Here is a 13,294-nt window from a genome sequence, read left to right as displayed (position 1 = left end):
GCAGGGGCCTCTTGGTTACCTCCCTGGGCGAGTGGCGTTATACAGGTAGTCCTCGACATACGACCACACATGAGCCCAAAATTTATGTTGCTAAGTGAGACATTTGTCAGGTGAGTTTTCCCCCCGTTTTACGACCTTCCTTGCCGTCGTTGTTAAGTGAATCACTGGAATTGCTGAGTTAGTCACACGGTGGTTAAGTGAATCTGGCTTCCCCACTGACTTTGCTTCTCAGAAGGTCGCAAAAGCGGATCACGTGACAACCCCCCCCACGGGATGCTACAACCGTCGTAAATATCAGTCAGCTGCCAGGCATCTGAATTTTGATCACCTGATCATGGGGATGCTGCAGCGGTCATTAAGTGTGAAAAACGGTCGTGCCTTTTTTCAGTGCCGTCGTAACCTTGAGCAGTCACTCAATGAGCCGCTGCAAGTCGAAGACTACCGTATAAGTAGTCCTCCTCTTAATGACCGCAACTGAGCCCCAAATTGCTCTGCATGGGCCCTGACAACGTGGCACTCCATTGGATTGTCTGGTTCCTGTTGCTGATGCAGTTGTGGATCCAAAGGTTTTCACTTTCACTTTTCACGATGACACGGATGGTCAGTCGCACACAGTCAGCCAGATGTTCAGATCGGATTTGGCAGGTTGCTGTCCGCCTGTCAAGTTCTTTCCCAAGGACCTGGGCTAGACAGATGTGGATGTCGAATAATATTAAAGTGTTCTGTACCAGCCTGCTACCGGCCCTGCAGAAAAGGCAGGGACAAGCCCTTTTACAAGAAGGCAAGAGGCTGGAATTATGCCTGCCAAATTTATGGATACAAAAACAAATAGAACAAGACACGAACCAAGAAACAGGAGCTTTTCAAGCGGTTGCCTTCAGCAAACCAGCCCTCCCACGCATTCCCCCTTAAATACAGTTCAGGGCGTGGCTTCTCTCTGCCTCCTTCCGAGGTGCCCCATTGCCTTCCTCTGTTTACTCCTGATTGACTGCCTGCTGCGTCGGGCGGCCTTGAACAGGGCCAGCTGTGGGTCATCTTCATCCACGCTGTCAGGCTCACACAGCTGGGTCTCCATCGTGACCAGGTGGGAGGGGCCTGGCTGAGGGCTCTCACTGTCCAACCCCCTCAGCAAGCTCTTCAACACCCCCGTCCTCCTCCTCCTCTGAGTCGTCCGACCCAACTGCCGAACCCACAGGCTGACCCTGAATCACAACATAAAGCTTTCGTCGCAGGATGTCAGCTGTTCCCCGTAAAGCTGCCTTTTTGCAATTGACCGATGGTGAATTTTTTCCCCAATGCCGATGGGGTTCGAGTGGGGCCGCAGATGTTTTGGGATTGCACCCCAGAGGCCTATTGTCTATCAAACATGTTATTGAATATATTGACACGACCTTTGCTTCCTTTCGCCACGATCGTTCTATTTTCATTTCCAGGTCCTCCAGGTCCCCATTTTGTGACCTTCTCCACTTCTTTCTCTTCTAATCTGCTGCCTCCCAGTGCTGCCACGTCCGTTATCCGGATTTTTGGGACTTGCTTATCAACGGTGGTTAAGCCTGGGGGTTTTGCGTAGCAGCTGCCTACCTGTTTGAATTCTAAAATCCCCGAGCAGTTCAGTTACAGGGTTTCCTGCTGAGCAGGGGATTGGACTAGTCTAAAATCCCTTCCAACTCTGTTATTCTATATTATTATTATTATTATTATTATTATTAATAATAATAATAAATAATAATAATAATAATAATAATAATAATAATAATAATAATAAGAAGAAGAAGAAGAAGAAGAAGAAGAAGTAGTTGTTGTTGGAAGGGACCTTGGAGGTCATTTAGTCCAACCCCCTGCTCAGGCAGGAAACCCTATACCATTTCAGACAAGTGGCTGGCCAGTCTCTTCTTAAAAACTTCCAGCGTTGGAGCATTCACCACTTCTGGAGGCAGGTTGTTCCACTGGTTAACTGTCCTCACTGTCAGGAAGTTTCTCCTTAGTTCCAGGTCGCTTCTCTCCTTGACGAGTTTCCATCCGTTGCTTCTCGTCCTGCCTTCAGGGGCTTTGGAGAATAGCTCCAATATTATACCCGTGGTGGCGAACCTATGGCACGGGTGCCAAAGGTGGTGCCCCAGTCCTAGGCCTTCAGCTGGGTTTTATAAAACCTTTTCGCTTTAGGCCTCTGCCGCCGTGTGCAAGAAAAAAAAGGAAGGTTCAATCAATTTCAACTCGCGGGGTGGAAAAAGATCTCCCAAATTTGGAATTGATTGATTGAACTTTTTTAGTCCCACCCAGTCTGCCGTTACCACTGCAGTCATCCCCACCCAATGGGCCACACCCACCCGGCACCCGACGATACATAAGTGGGTTTTGGGTTGCAGTTTGGGCACTCGGTCTCTAAAAGGTTTGCCATCACTGGTATAGGGTCTTCTGCCTGAGCAGGGGGTTGGACTAGAAGACCTCCAAGGTCCCTTTCCCACTTTGCTATTCTATTCTGTTCTGTTCTGTTCTATGTTCTATTCTGTGTTCTATTCTATGTTCTATTAATTCTATTCTATATTCCTATTCTATTCTATTCTATTCTATTCTATTCTATTCTATTCTATTCTATTCTATTCTATTCTATTCTATTAATTCTAATTCTAATTCTAATTCTAGGGACTTACCAACTTTTTTTCCACAGTGCTGCAGCATTCGCATAGTCATGTGATGAAAATTCGCATGCTTGGCAACTGGTTTCTATTTATGACAGTTGCAGTGCCCTAGGGTCACACGATCCCCTTTTGCGACTTTCTGACAAGCAAAATCAGTGGGGATGCCAGATCCACTTAACAACCGTTTTACTCACTTAACATCTGCAGTGAGTCACTAAACAACCGCAACAAGAACAGTCATCAAATCGGGCAAAACTCACAACAACTGTCTTGCTTAGCAGTGGAAAATTTGGGCTCAATTGTGGTCATACGTTGAGGACTACCTGTATTTCTTGCAGATTTATGGTTGTTATTGCCGTTAAATTTATATGCTGCTTGTTTTGTGTAATACTTCTGGATTTCAACCATGTTTCTCTCCTCTAAGGATTAATGAGTACGGTTGAATTAGGGGCACAGTCCATCATCTACGAACTGTCAACCATCGCGTATCTGGTAAGAATTTGCCAAATTCTGGGGGTACAGAAGGAGAAAGAATTAACACCAATAGCAGAGTGTGAGAAGCAAGAAGCATGGCAGTTTGTACAGGTAGTCCTCGACTTACGACCACAATTGAGCCCAACATTTCTGTTGCTAAGTGAGACGTTTCTTAAGTGAGTCTTGCCCCATTTTATGCTGCGGTTGTTTAGTGAATCACTGCAGATGTTAAGTGAGTAACATGGTTACTCTGTGTGTAGACCACATGCAAGGGATTAGAAGTTATAGATTGATACGCTCGGCTTACGTCCTGGCCTTAGAACCACAATGTAGTCCAATACTTCTATTGCAAAGCGTGACAGTTGTTAAGTGACTTTTGCCCCATCTTACGACCTTTCTTGCCACAGTTGTGAATTTGGCTTCCCCATTGACTTGGCTTCTCAGAAGATTGCAACAGAGGATCACATGACCCTCCCCGGGGCACGGCAACCGTCATAAATCTGAACCAGTTGCCAAGCGTCCGAGTATAAGTGACGTGATCACGGGGAGTGCTGCACTGGCCATAAGTGTGAAAAAATGATCATAAGTCACTTTTTTCAGCACCGTTGTAACTATGAACGGTCCCTAAGTGAACGGTTGTAAGTCGAGGACTGCTTGTATGCTTTTTGTTGGGTTAGAGCACGGGTCGGCAACCCGTGGCTCCGGAGCCGCATGCGTCTCTTTGAGCCATCTCCTGCGGCTCCCAGCCGCCCGGTGCGCACGCACCTCTTCGAACGGGCGCGCGCACCTCTTCGAACGGGCACCTCTCCAAATGGAGAGTGGCACCGCCCATTCCGAGAGGTGCACGCGCACCTTTCCGAAGGGCGGAGGTGCGCGCGCACCTCTCCAAGCCGCTGCCGTCCCGTCCGGAGAGCTGCCGCGTTCACGGCAGCTGTGCAAATGGGATGGCGGCGGTTTGGAGAGTGCGCACGCACTCACCAAACCACCGCCATCCCGTCCGGAGACCTGCCGCGTTCGTCAAACATTGACGAACACGGCAGCTGTGCAAACGGGATGGCGGCGGTTTGGAGACTGCGCACGCACCTCTCCCAAGCCGCCGCCGTCCGGAGACCTGCCGACGTTTGGAGAGGTTTGGGGAGGTGCGCGTGCACCTCTCGGAACGGGTAGCGGCCCCGCTTGTTGCGAAAGCTGCCGCGGCCCATCTGCAAAGCTGCCGCTTTCGGCAGCTTTGCAGACGGGCCGTTGCCGTCGCGCAACCAGGAACCGGTTCCATCACACATTAAAAAAAAAAGGCAACCACGCGCGTCCGCGCATGCGCAAGAAACATTTTTTGCGCATGCGCGTGCATGGCCGCACGCATGCGGCTCCCACTTTTTTTTTATGTGTGATGGAACCGGTTCTCAGTGGCTCTTTTTCTTTTTCGGGTTGCCGACCCCTGGGTTAGAGGTTAACCCTGACTGGGTTTGCAGAAAAAAAAAATTCCAAGTGAAAAACCGCTCAGAGAAGTGTCTTCTCAGCTTCCACAGGGGATGAGCGTGGCTTCCAGTGTCCGCGTGGGTAACGCCTTAGGCGCCGGAGATGTTGACCAGGCCAAGAGGTCATGCATTATGGCCCTTCTTTGCACCGGTGAGTATATATAACTCTTTAAGCCCTGGAAGGGGTGGAGAAGTTCCAATTCATGGCGGCTAGGGAATTCTGGGAGTTGAAATTGACCTTTCTTAAAATGACCAGGGACGCGGTGGCTCAGTGGGTTAGGACGCTGAGCTTGTCGATCGGAAGGTCGGCAGTTTGGCGGGTCGAATCCCGAGTGCCGCGTAACAGAGTGAGTGCCTGTTACGCGTCCCAGCTTCTGCCAACCTAGCAGTTCGAAAGCCCGTAAAAATGCAAGTAGAAAAATAGGGACCACTACGGTGGGAAGGGAACAGTGCTCCGTGCGCCTTTGGCGTCTAGTCACGCCGGCCACATGACCACGGAGACGTCCTCGGACAAGCGCTGGCTCTTCAGCTTTGAAACGGAGATGAGCACCGGCCCCTAGAGTCAGAAACGACTAGCACGCATGTGCGGGGGAGCCTTTACCTGTTAAAATGACTAAGGTTAAGGAACGCAACTTTGGTTGGCGCTTGCCCTGAGCAGAGGGGTTAGACTAGAAGACCTCAAAGAGCCTGCTAGTTTAGAAGAGGCTCAGAATCCATCTAGATCCCTCTGATAGAGATGGATGGATGGATAAAGGGATAGAAGGATGGATGGAAGGGTAGTTCAATATAGATTAGATAGACAGATATCTTGTCTGTCTGTCAATCATGTCTATGTATCATCATCATCTATCTTTCTATCTATCCATTCATCTATTTATCGTTGTTGTTGGTTGCGAAGTTGTGTCCGGCCCATCATGACCCCATGGACAACGTTCCTCCAGGCCTTCCTGTCCTCTACCATCTTCTGGAGTCCATTTAAGCTCACACCTACTGCTTCAGTGACTCCATCCAGCCACCTCATTCTCCGTCATCCCCTTCTTCTCTTGCCCTCAATCTTTCCCAGCATGAGGCTCTTCTCCAGTGAGTCCTTCCTTCTCATTAGGTGGCCAAAGGATTTGAGTTTCAGCTTCAGGATCTGGCCTTCTAAAGAGCAGTCGGGATTGATCTCCTCTAGGACTGACCGGTTTGATCGCCTTGCAGTCCAAGGGACTCGCAGGAGTCTTCTCCAGCACCAGAGTTCAAAGGCCTATTTATCATATACTCATCCATATCTATCTATCTATCTATCTATCTATCTATCTATCTATCTATCTATCTATCCATTCATCTATTTATCATCTATCCATCCATCTATCATCTTTCTTTCTATCTATCTATCTATCTATCTATCTATCTATCTATCTATCTATCTATCTATCTATCTATCTATCTATCCAGCTAGCTAGCTATATCATCTATCATCTATCCATTCATCTATATCATGTAACCATCTATCTATCTATCTATCTATCTATCTATCTATCTATCTATCTATCTATCTATCTATCTATCTATCTATCTATCTCATCTATCTATCTCATCTATCATCTATCTATCCATTCATCTATTTATCATCTATCCATCCATCATCTATCTATCCATCCAGCTAGCTATATCATCTATCATCTATCTATCCATTCATCTATATCATCTATCCATCTATCTATCCATCCATCCATCCATCTATCTATCTATCTATCTATCTATCTATCTATCTATCTATCTATCTATCTATCTATCTATCATCTATCCATTCATCTATATCATCTATCCATCTATCTATCTATCTATCTATCTATCTATCTATCTATCTATCTATCTATCTATCTCATATATCAATCCATTCATCTATATCATCTAACCATCCATTCATCTATCTCTCTATCTATCCATCCATCTATCCATCCATCCATCCATCTATCCATCTATTCATTCATCCATCTATCTATCCATCCATCCATTAATCCATCCATGCATCCATGCATCCATGCATCCATCCATTCATCCATCTATCCATCCATCCATCCATCCATCCATCCATCCATCCATCCATCCATCCATCCATCTATCTATCTATGGATGGATGGATAGAGATGGATGGATGGAAAGGTAGGTAGGTAAGTAGATAGATAGATGAATGGCACCCACCTTCTCTCTCACTTCCCAGGAGTTCTTGCGGTGGTTTTCGCTGTGCTGCTGGCAGCTCTGAAGGACGTGGTGGCCTACATCTTCACCAATGACTTGTAAGGCCCTCTTCTCATTACCTCTTTTCTCAAGATACCCCAGGAGGGGACGGAATGAATGGGAGTCTGCCCGTTGCCCCTCTGCCTGTTCAGGTAGTCCCCGACGTACGACCATTCTTGAGTTATAATGGAGCCTCCAAAAGCCACTTATGAAGCATCTTCCAACTTGTGATGGCCGTGAACACACACACATACACACACAGTTGCACAATTGCATTTTGTGAACTTCCTTGTGTTCTTGGGGGAAGACGATGCTAGTTGCAACTCTTTGTGAGTCACAGCGGTGTCTCCTCCACAGAGACACAATCCAGCGGGGTCAGAACAATTCCACCCATTTGCTTCTGGAGATGCGTCTAATTAAAAGAAAACCAATCTAGTGTTGAATGGATGTTACTTGATTCACTTCAGGGTTTTTAACTCCAGAATTTTGCCTAAGCGCCAGTTTTGGCCGCCTCATTTTTTAGGCCGTTAAGTGAATCCCACGGTCGTTAAATGAATCTGCCTTCCCCCTTTCAGTTTGTTTGTTGGAAGGTCGCAAAATGGCGGTCCTGTGACGCCACAATATTATAAATACTGGCCGCTTTCCAAGCATCCCAATTTGGATCACAGGACCACACGGTCCTTATATATATATATATATAGGGACGCGGTGGCTCAGTGGGTTAGGACACTGAGCTTGTTGATCAGAAGGCCGGCAGTTTGGTGGGTCGAATCCCGAGTGCCGCGTAACAGAGTGAGCGCCTATTACTCGTCCCAGCTTCTGCCAACCTAGCAGTTCGAAAGCACGTAAAAATTCAAGTAGAAAAATAGGGACCACTTCGGTGGGAAGGTAACAGCGTTCCGTGTGCCTTTGACGTCTAGTCACGCCGGCCACGTGACCACGGAGACGTCCTCGGACAAGCCCTGGCTCTTCGGCTTTGAAACGGAGATGAGCACTGGCCCCTAGAGTCGGAAACAACTAGCACGCATGTGTGGGGGAACCTTTACCAATATATATATATATATATATATATATATATATGTTTAAGTATTTGTCAAGGCTTTTTGAATGGACCTTGCTAATTAACTCTTTCATTCCTGTTTTGGCCCGGCTCAGGGCTTATCCACAGGAACTAGTCAACTTCTGACAGCTCATTATTTGTGCAAATTATTCAAATTGCTAATAAAGAATTTGGGAGGCTAAGATGATCATTTCGAACTATTTATGTTCTCATCATATATATATATATATATAGTGCTGTTATAACTTTGAACGGATGCTAAATGAATGGTGGTAAATCTAAGACTACCTGTATATCGTCCAATGAGCTTTCTCCCGGGCAGACTTTAGAACTCAGATCTCCTAATATATATATATATATATATATTTTATTCCCAATAGAGAGATTGTTTCTTTGGTCTCCAAAGTGATGCTGATCTTTTCCCCTTTTCACCTGTTCGATGCCACAGCGGTGAGTTTCTGGCGGTTGCAAAGCCCGTGGGTGGGGTGTGATGCTCTTGCGGGGTGGGGAGGCAAACGGACTTTGTGAAAAGCATTTCCTGTTCTTTCGAACAAGTTTCTGGTCCTCATGGCTACAAATAGATCCCGTTCCTGTGGAAATCGTAGTTCCTGGATAAGTATTTTTTTATTCTTGATTTTATTTTTATTTTGACCCTTAGGGGAGTCCTAGCACTGGCAAAACATGAAATATCCGCGGATGAGCTGTGAAGCTCAGGGTTCTTCCTTAGATGGGATTCTCTGCGGATTCAGACATGCGGTCTGATTAGAATTAGAATAACCGAGTTTGGAAGGGAACTTGTAGTCCAGCCCCCTTGCTTAGGCAGGAAACCCTATATATCATTTCAGACAAATGGCTGTCCAGTCTCTTCTTAAAAGCCTCCAGCGATGGAGTACCCTACAACTTCTGGAGGCAAGGAGTTCCAATGGTTAATTGTCCTGACTGTCAGGAAGTTTCTCCTTACTTCCAGGTTGCTTCTCTCCTTGATGGGTTTCCATCCCTTGCTTCTTGTCCTGCCTTTGGGGGCTTTGGAGAAAAGCTTGACTGCCTCTTCTTTGGGGCAGCCCCTGATATATTGGAAGACTGCTAACCCGTTCCTTATATGTTTTAGCCTCCATATAAAGAACGGTTGCTGGAATTGGGTATGTCTAGTTCAGGGGTAAGGCAACCTTGGCTCTTTTATGACTCGTGGACTTCAACTCCCAGAATTCCTGAGCCGGCATGGCTCAGTATGGAAACCTCTCCCTTTCCCCTCATCATGGCTGGCTCAGGAATTCTGGGAGTTGAAGTCCAGGAGTCATAAAGCGGCCTAGGCCTAGACCAGGAGTACGCAACCTTGGCTCTTTTATGACTCGTGGACTTCAACTCCCAGAATTCCTGAGCCGGCATGGCTCAGTATGGAAACCTCTCCATTTCTCCTCAGCATGGCTGGCTCAGGAATTCTGGGAGTTGAAGTCCACGTGTCATAAAAGAGCCAAGGTTGCCCACCCCTGGTCTAGTTTAATGAAAAGAAGGATGAGGGGGGACATGATAGCAGCCTTCCTATATCTAGTTCCCCGTAAGGCAGGATCAGTGAATATTAATTGGGAAGTCATAACAGGGCATCATCCAGAGACACACCAGGAGAGTGTCTCCTGCGGATGGATGGCTCTGAACCCATGTAGGTCGTCCGCAATTGAGGCCAAAATTTCTTGTTGCTAAGCGAGACGGTTGTTTTAAGTGAGTTTTTCCCCATTTTTCGACTTTTCTTGCCATGGTTGTTAAGCGGATCACTGCAGCTGTTAAGTTAGTAACCTCGTTGTTAAACGAATCCGGCTTCCCCCATTGACTTTTGGTGTACAGGTAGTCCTCGGCTTACGACCGCAACCAAGCCCAAAATTCCTGTTGCTAAGCGAGACAGTTGTTCACTGGGTTCTGCCCCGTTTTACAACCTTCCTTGCCACAGTTGTTAACTGAGTCATTGCGTTTGTTAAGTGACTAACACGGCTGTTAAGGGAATCTGGTTTCCCCCATTTGACTTTGCTTGTCAGAAGGTCGTAAAAGGGGAATCCCATGAACCCGGGACATTGCGACCGTCATAAATACGAGTCAGTTGCCGAGCATCTGAATTTTGACCATGGGGACACTGCAACGGTCGTAAGTGTGAAAAACGGTCCCTTTTTTCAGTACTTTTGTAACTTCAGTCGCTAAATGAACTGTTGTATGTCAAGGACTACCTGTACTAGTTGGGAAGCCAGAACAAGGCATCATCCAGAGACACACCAGGAGAGTCCCTCCTACAGGTGGATGGTTTGAACCCATGTACGTTTTCCAAAATGGAATTGTGTCCTTCGGCCAACCACATTCCCCGGGCTTCCTTCAAGCAGCTCGACAGAATGTGCCTGTTCTCAGGACAATAACCTTGTGAGGTAGGCCAGCCAAGTGGGGTTTTTAATCCACCCTCGTCTCAGGATCAAAAAAGACCCTTTCGCGGAAACTCTCTTAGGGAACTTCCGTAATCTCTCTCCTTTGCCTCCGTTCGCCAGGCCACTTGCGGAGGGGTGCTGAGGGGTGCCGGCAAGCAGAAAATTGGCGCCATCGCCAACGCGGTGGGCTACTACGTCATCGGATTGCCCATTGGGATTACGCTGATGTTCGTGTACAAGCTTGGCGTAATGGGTGAGCCGGCCAGCAGAGGCCGTTTTCCTTTGCAAGCTGCGCTCCAGATGTTCAGCTTGGTCTGTGGGACTCAGGAACACCAGCCAGATGTGCCTCATGCAGTGATTGAGATAATAGAATAGAATAGAATAGAATAGAATAGAATAGAATAGAATAGAATAGAATAGAATAGAATAGAATAGAATAGAATAGAATAGAATAGAATCTGGAAGATCCCTTTAGGAAGATCACAATTGGTCTCTCCCCAACAAGTGGCAGTGACTTCCACGGCCAAACTCACTACCTAAAATAGTGTTTCTGAACCTCAGCAGTTTTTAAGATGGGTGGACTTCAAATCCCAGAATTCCCTAGCCAGCATGCTTTATGTTGGGTGGACTTTGACTCCCAGAATCCCCCAGCCAGCCTGCTTTAAAAGGGGTGGACTTTCACTCCCAGAATTCTCCAGCCAGCCTTTATTTAGGGATGGGCGGACCTCCACTCCCAGAATCCCCCAGCCAGCATGCTTTAAATGGAGTGGACTTTCACTCCCAGAATTCCTCAGGCAGCATGCCCTCCCCAGCTTAGTAGTTCCTAGAGCGATTATGGTCCAACCTACCTCGTAGGGCTGTTATGGGGGAAAATGGGAGGAGGCTAGTCTACACAGCCTTAAACTGTAGAGCCACATTTCTCTGCTTTGGCAACTTTATAATGGCTGGACTTCAACTCCCAGAATTCCTTAGCCAACCATGCTGGCTAGGGAATTCTGGGAGTTGAAGTCCACCCTGTTTTAAAGCTTCAGAGGTTGAGAAACACAGTTCTAGCGTCAACCTCTTGCTCTCCCTGCAGGCCTCTGGACCGGTTTGATCGTTTGCATCTCTCTGCAAGCGGCATCTTTTTTGGCTGTCGTCTTGCGCATGAACTGGAAGAAGGCCGCCGAAGAGGTAGATCTCTTGCCTGCAGATTTGGTTGCGCCTTGTCCTCAGCAGTACCAGCTGAGGAATGGGTTCACGGGCTTCACTCAGAATAAAACAGCAAGCCGTGAACTATGGCAGCTGGCTCTTCGCCCAGTCTTCAAAACGAGACCAATTTTGTTTTGCTTGTTTGTTGATTTCCTTTCTCTCAGGCCCAGATTCGAGCTGGATTAACAGACAGACTAGGAGGTAGTCCTGAGCAGTCTTCTGGTGCTGGTAAAACACCCTTACTCTTTTGTGTGATGTGTGTCTGTGTGTGTTTTTAAAACGTTTGGAGAACCGTTGAAAAAAGCCCCCTGTTGGCTCTTGCGAGCTTTATTCAGATTATTTATTCGTTGACTGCATTTTAGATTTGGTCAACGCAACGTGGTCTATTCATTTCTCTGGAGTTCACTTTTATCCTTTTTGCAAATAACTCAAGTGGCAAACATTTACAATGCTCTTCCTTCTCCTGTTTTCTCCACAACAACAACCCTGTGAGGTGCTTAAGGCTGAAAGGGAGGGAGTGACCCCAAATCACCCGGCTGGATTTAATGGCTAAGGCAGGACTAGAACTCACCCTCTCCAAAGTGAATAACAGCAGTGAAAAAAGTGACTATATGACCGTTTTTTCAGATGACCATTGCAGTATCCCCAGGGTCACATGATCAAAATTCAAAGGCTTGGCAACTGACACATATTCATGACATTTGCCGTGTGCCAGGTCATGTGATCAGCTTTTGCGAACTTCTGACCAGCAAAGTCAATGGGGAAGCCAGAGTCATTTAACAATTATGTCGCTAACTTAACTACTGCAGTGATTCACTTAACAACGCTGGCAAGGAAGGCCATAAAATGGGGCAAAGTTTACTTAACAACTATCTCGCTTAGCAACAGAAACTTTGGGCTCCCTTGTGGTACTAAGGCCAGGACTACTGTATGGCCACCAACATCAGATGGTTAAGCCGAGCGTGTCAGTCTGCAATGTCTAATCCCTTGCATGTGGTCTCCACACAGATTATCTTGCGATGAATCTGGAGGTGCCCAACGGAGATACCCTCAGCTGTCTTGTCCACCAGGCAGAAAACCTAGGGGACCATCAGCCCATTCCCAGCGAAGAGATGCCCCCATTCATGGTTTCTCCAATGCCAGGGGCCTTATCCTGCAAGCAACTTGTTTTCCGGCGCGGACTGGCACTGCTGTTAGCGGTCGCCATCTTGATTTTGGGGGTTCTCATCCATCTCCTTCTCTGAGAACGGCGGAGCTGTGCAGCATGGGAGGGCCAGACAAGGCAGCCAATTCGAATGGGAATCCTGCTTACTCATCAGCGTTCATCCCAGAGGATCTAAAAGTGACTCAGCCTTGGATCTGATCCCCAAAGATGGTTGCTCCTCTACGATCGGCCTGGACCAATGATGGGGGTCACCCATTTGATGTTGTTAAGGGATGGAAAGACTTAACTCACCTTTAAAGGTGTTTGGAAAATCACATTGGAATAAATCCAGGTGTTTAATTTTTTTTAAAAAAATTGGTGTTTTGTATTTTAACTTTTTTTGAATAAAATAAAAACAGATATTAAAAAAGGAAAAAAATCACACTGGAATAAATCCAAGTGTCTTCTGTACACATTCACTGATAAAATTCCTGTTTTTAGGAAAGCTGTTGAAGATTTGGCTGGCCACTGGTGGTTTCCATCAGCAATGTTTTGATCCAGATGTGGTCAAAAAAGTCAAGATGGCAGCTTTCACAATACGACTAAAGCTTCCAATTTTTGATGGGCGTAAAACATTCCACTGTGCTCTTGTGAGTGCTATCTTGACTTTTTAGACCGCTTATCCT

At 46.8% G+C, this 13,294-nt stretch overlaps 1 protein-coding gene across 2 annotated transcripts in view; it reads left to right on the top strand.

Moving 5' to 3' along the window:
• The window catches only part of SLC47A1 (solute carrier family 47 member 1), a 35,115-nt gene extending 22,108 nt beyond the window's left edge, over positions 1-13,007 (top strand). For both annotated transcript variants that reach the window (XM_083379741.1, XM_083379740.1), the window contains 8 exons: positions 3,064-3,131; positions 4,631-4,739; positions 6,795-6,870; positions 8,252-8,321; positions 10,394-10,526; positions 11,352-11,446; positions 11,629-11,692; positions 12,473-13,007. In XM_083379741.1, the coding sequence (XP_083235867.1) occupies positions 3,064-3,131; positions 4,631-4,739; positions 6,795-6,870; positions 8,252-8,321; positions 10,394-10,526; positions 11,352-11,446; positions 11,629-11,692; positions 12,473-12,708 (851 nt within the window). In that variant the 3' untranslated portion in view covers positions 12,709-13,007. The remainder of the gene's footprint in view (positions 1-3,063; positions 3,132-4,630; positions 4,740-6,794; positions 6,871-8,251; positions 8,322-10,393; positions 10,527-11,351; positions 11,447-11,628; positions 11,693-12,472) is intronic.
• Positions 13,008-13,294: the final 287 nt, after the last annotated feature.

The sequence above is a fragment of the Vipera ursinii genome, assembly GCF_947247035.1.
Source record: "Vipera ursinii genome assembly, chromosome: 1".
NCBI lineage: Eukaryota > Metazoa > Chordata > Lepidosauria > Squamata > Viperidae > Vipera > Vipera ursinii.
The sequence above is the reverse complement of the archived record's forward strand: the minus strand, read 5'-3'. Positions and strand labels throughout refer to the sequence as shown.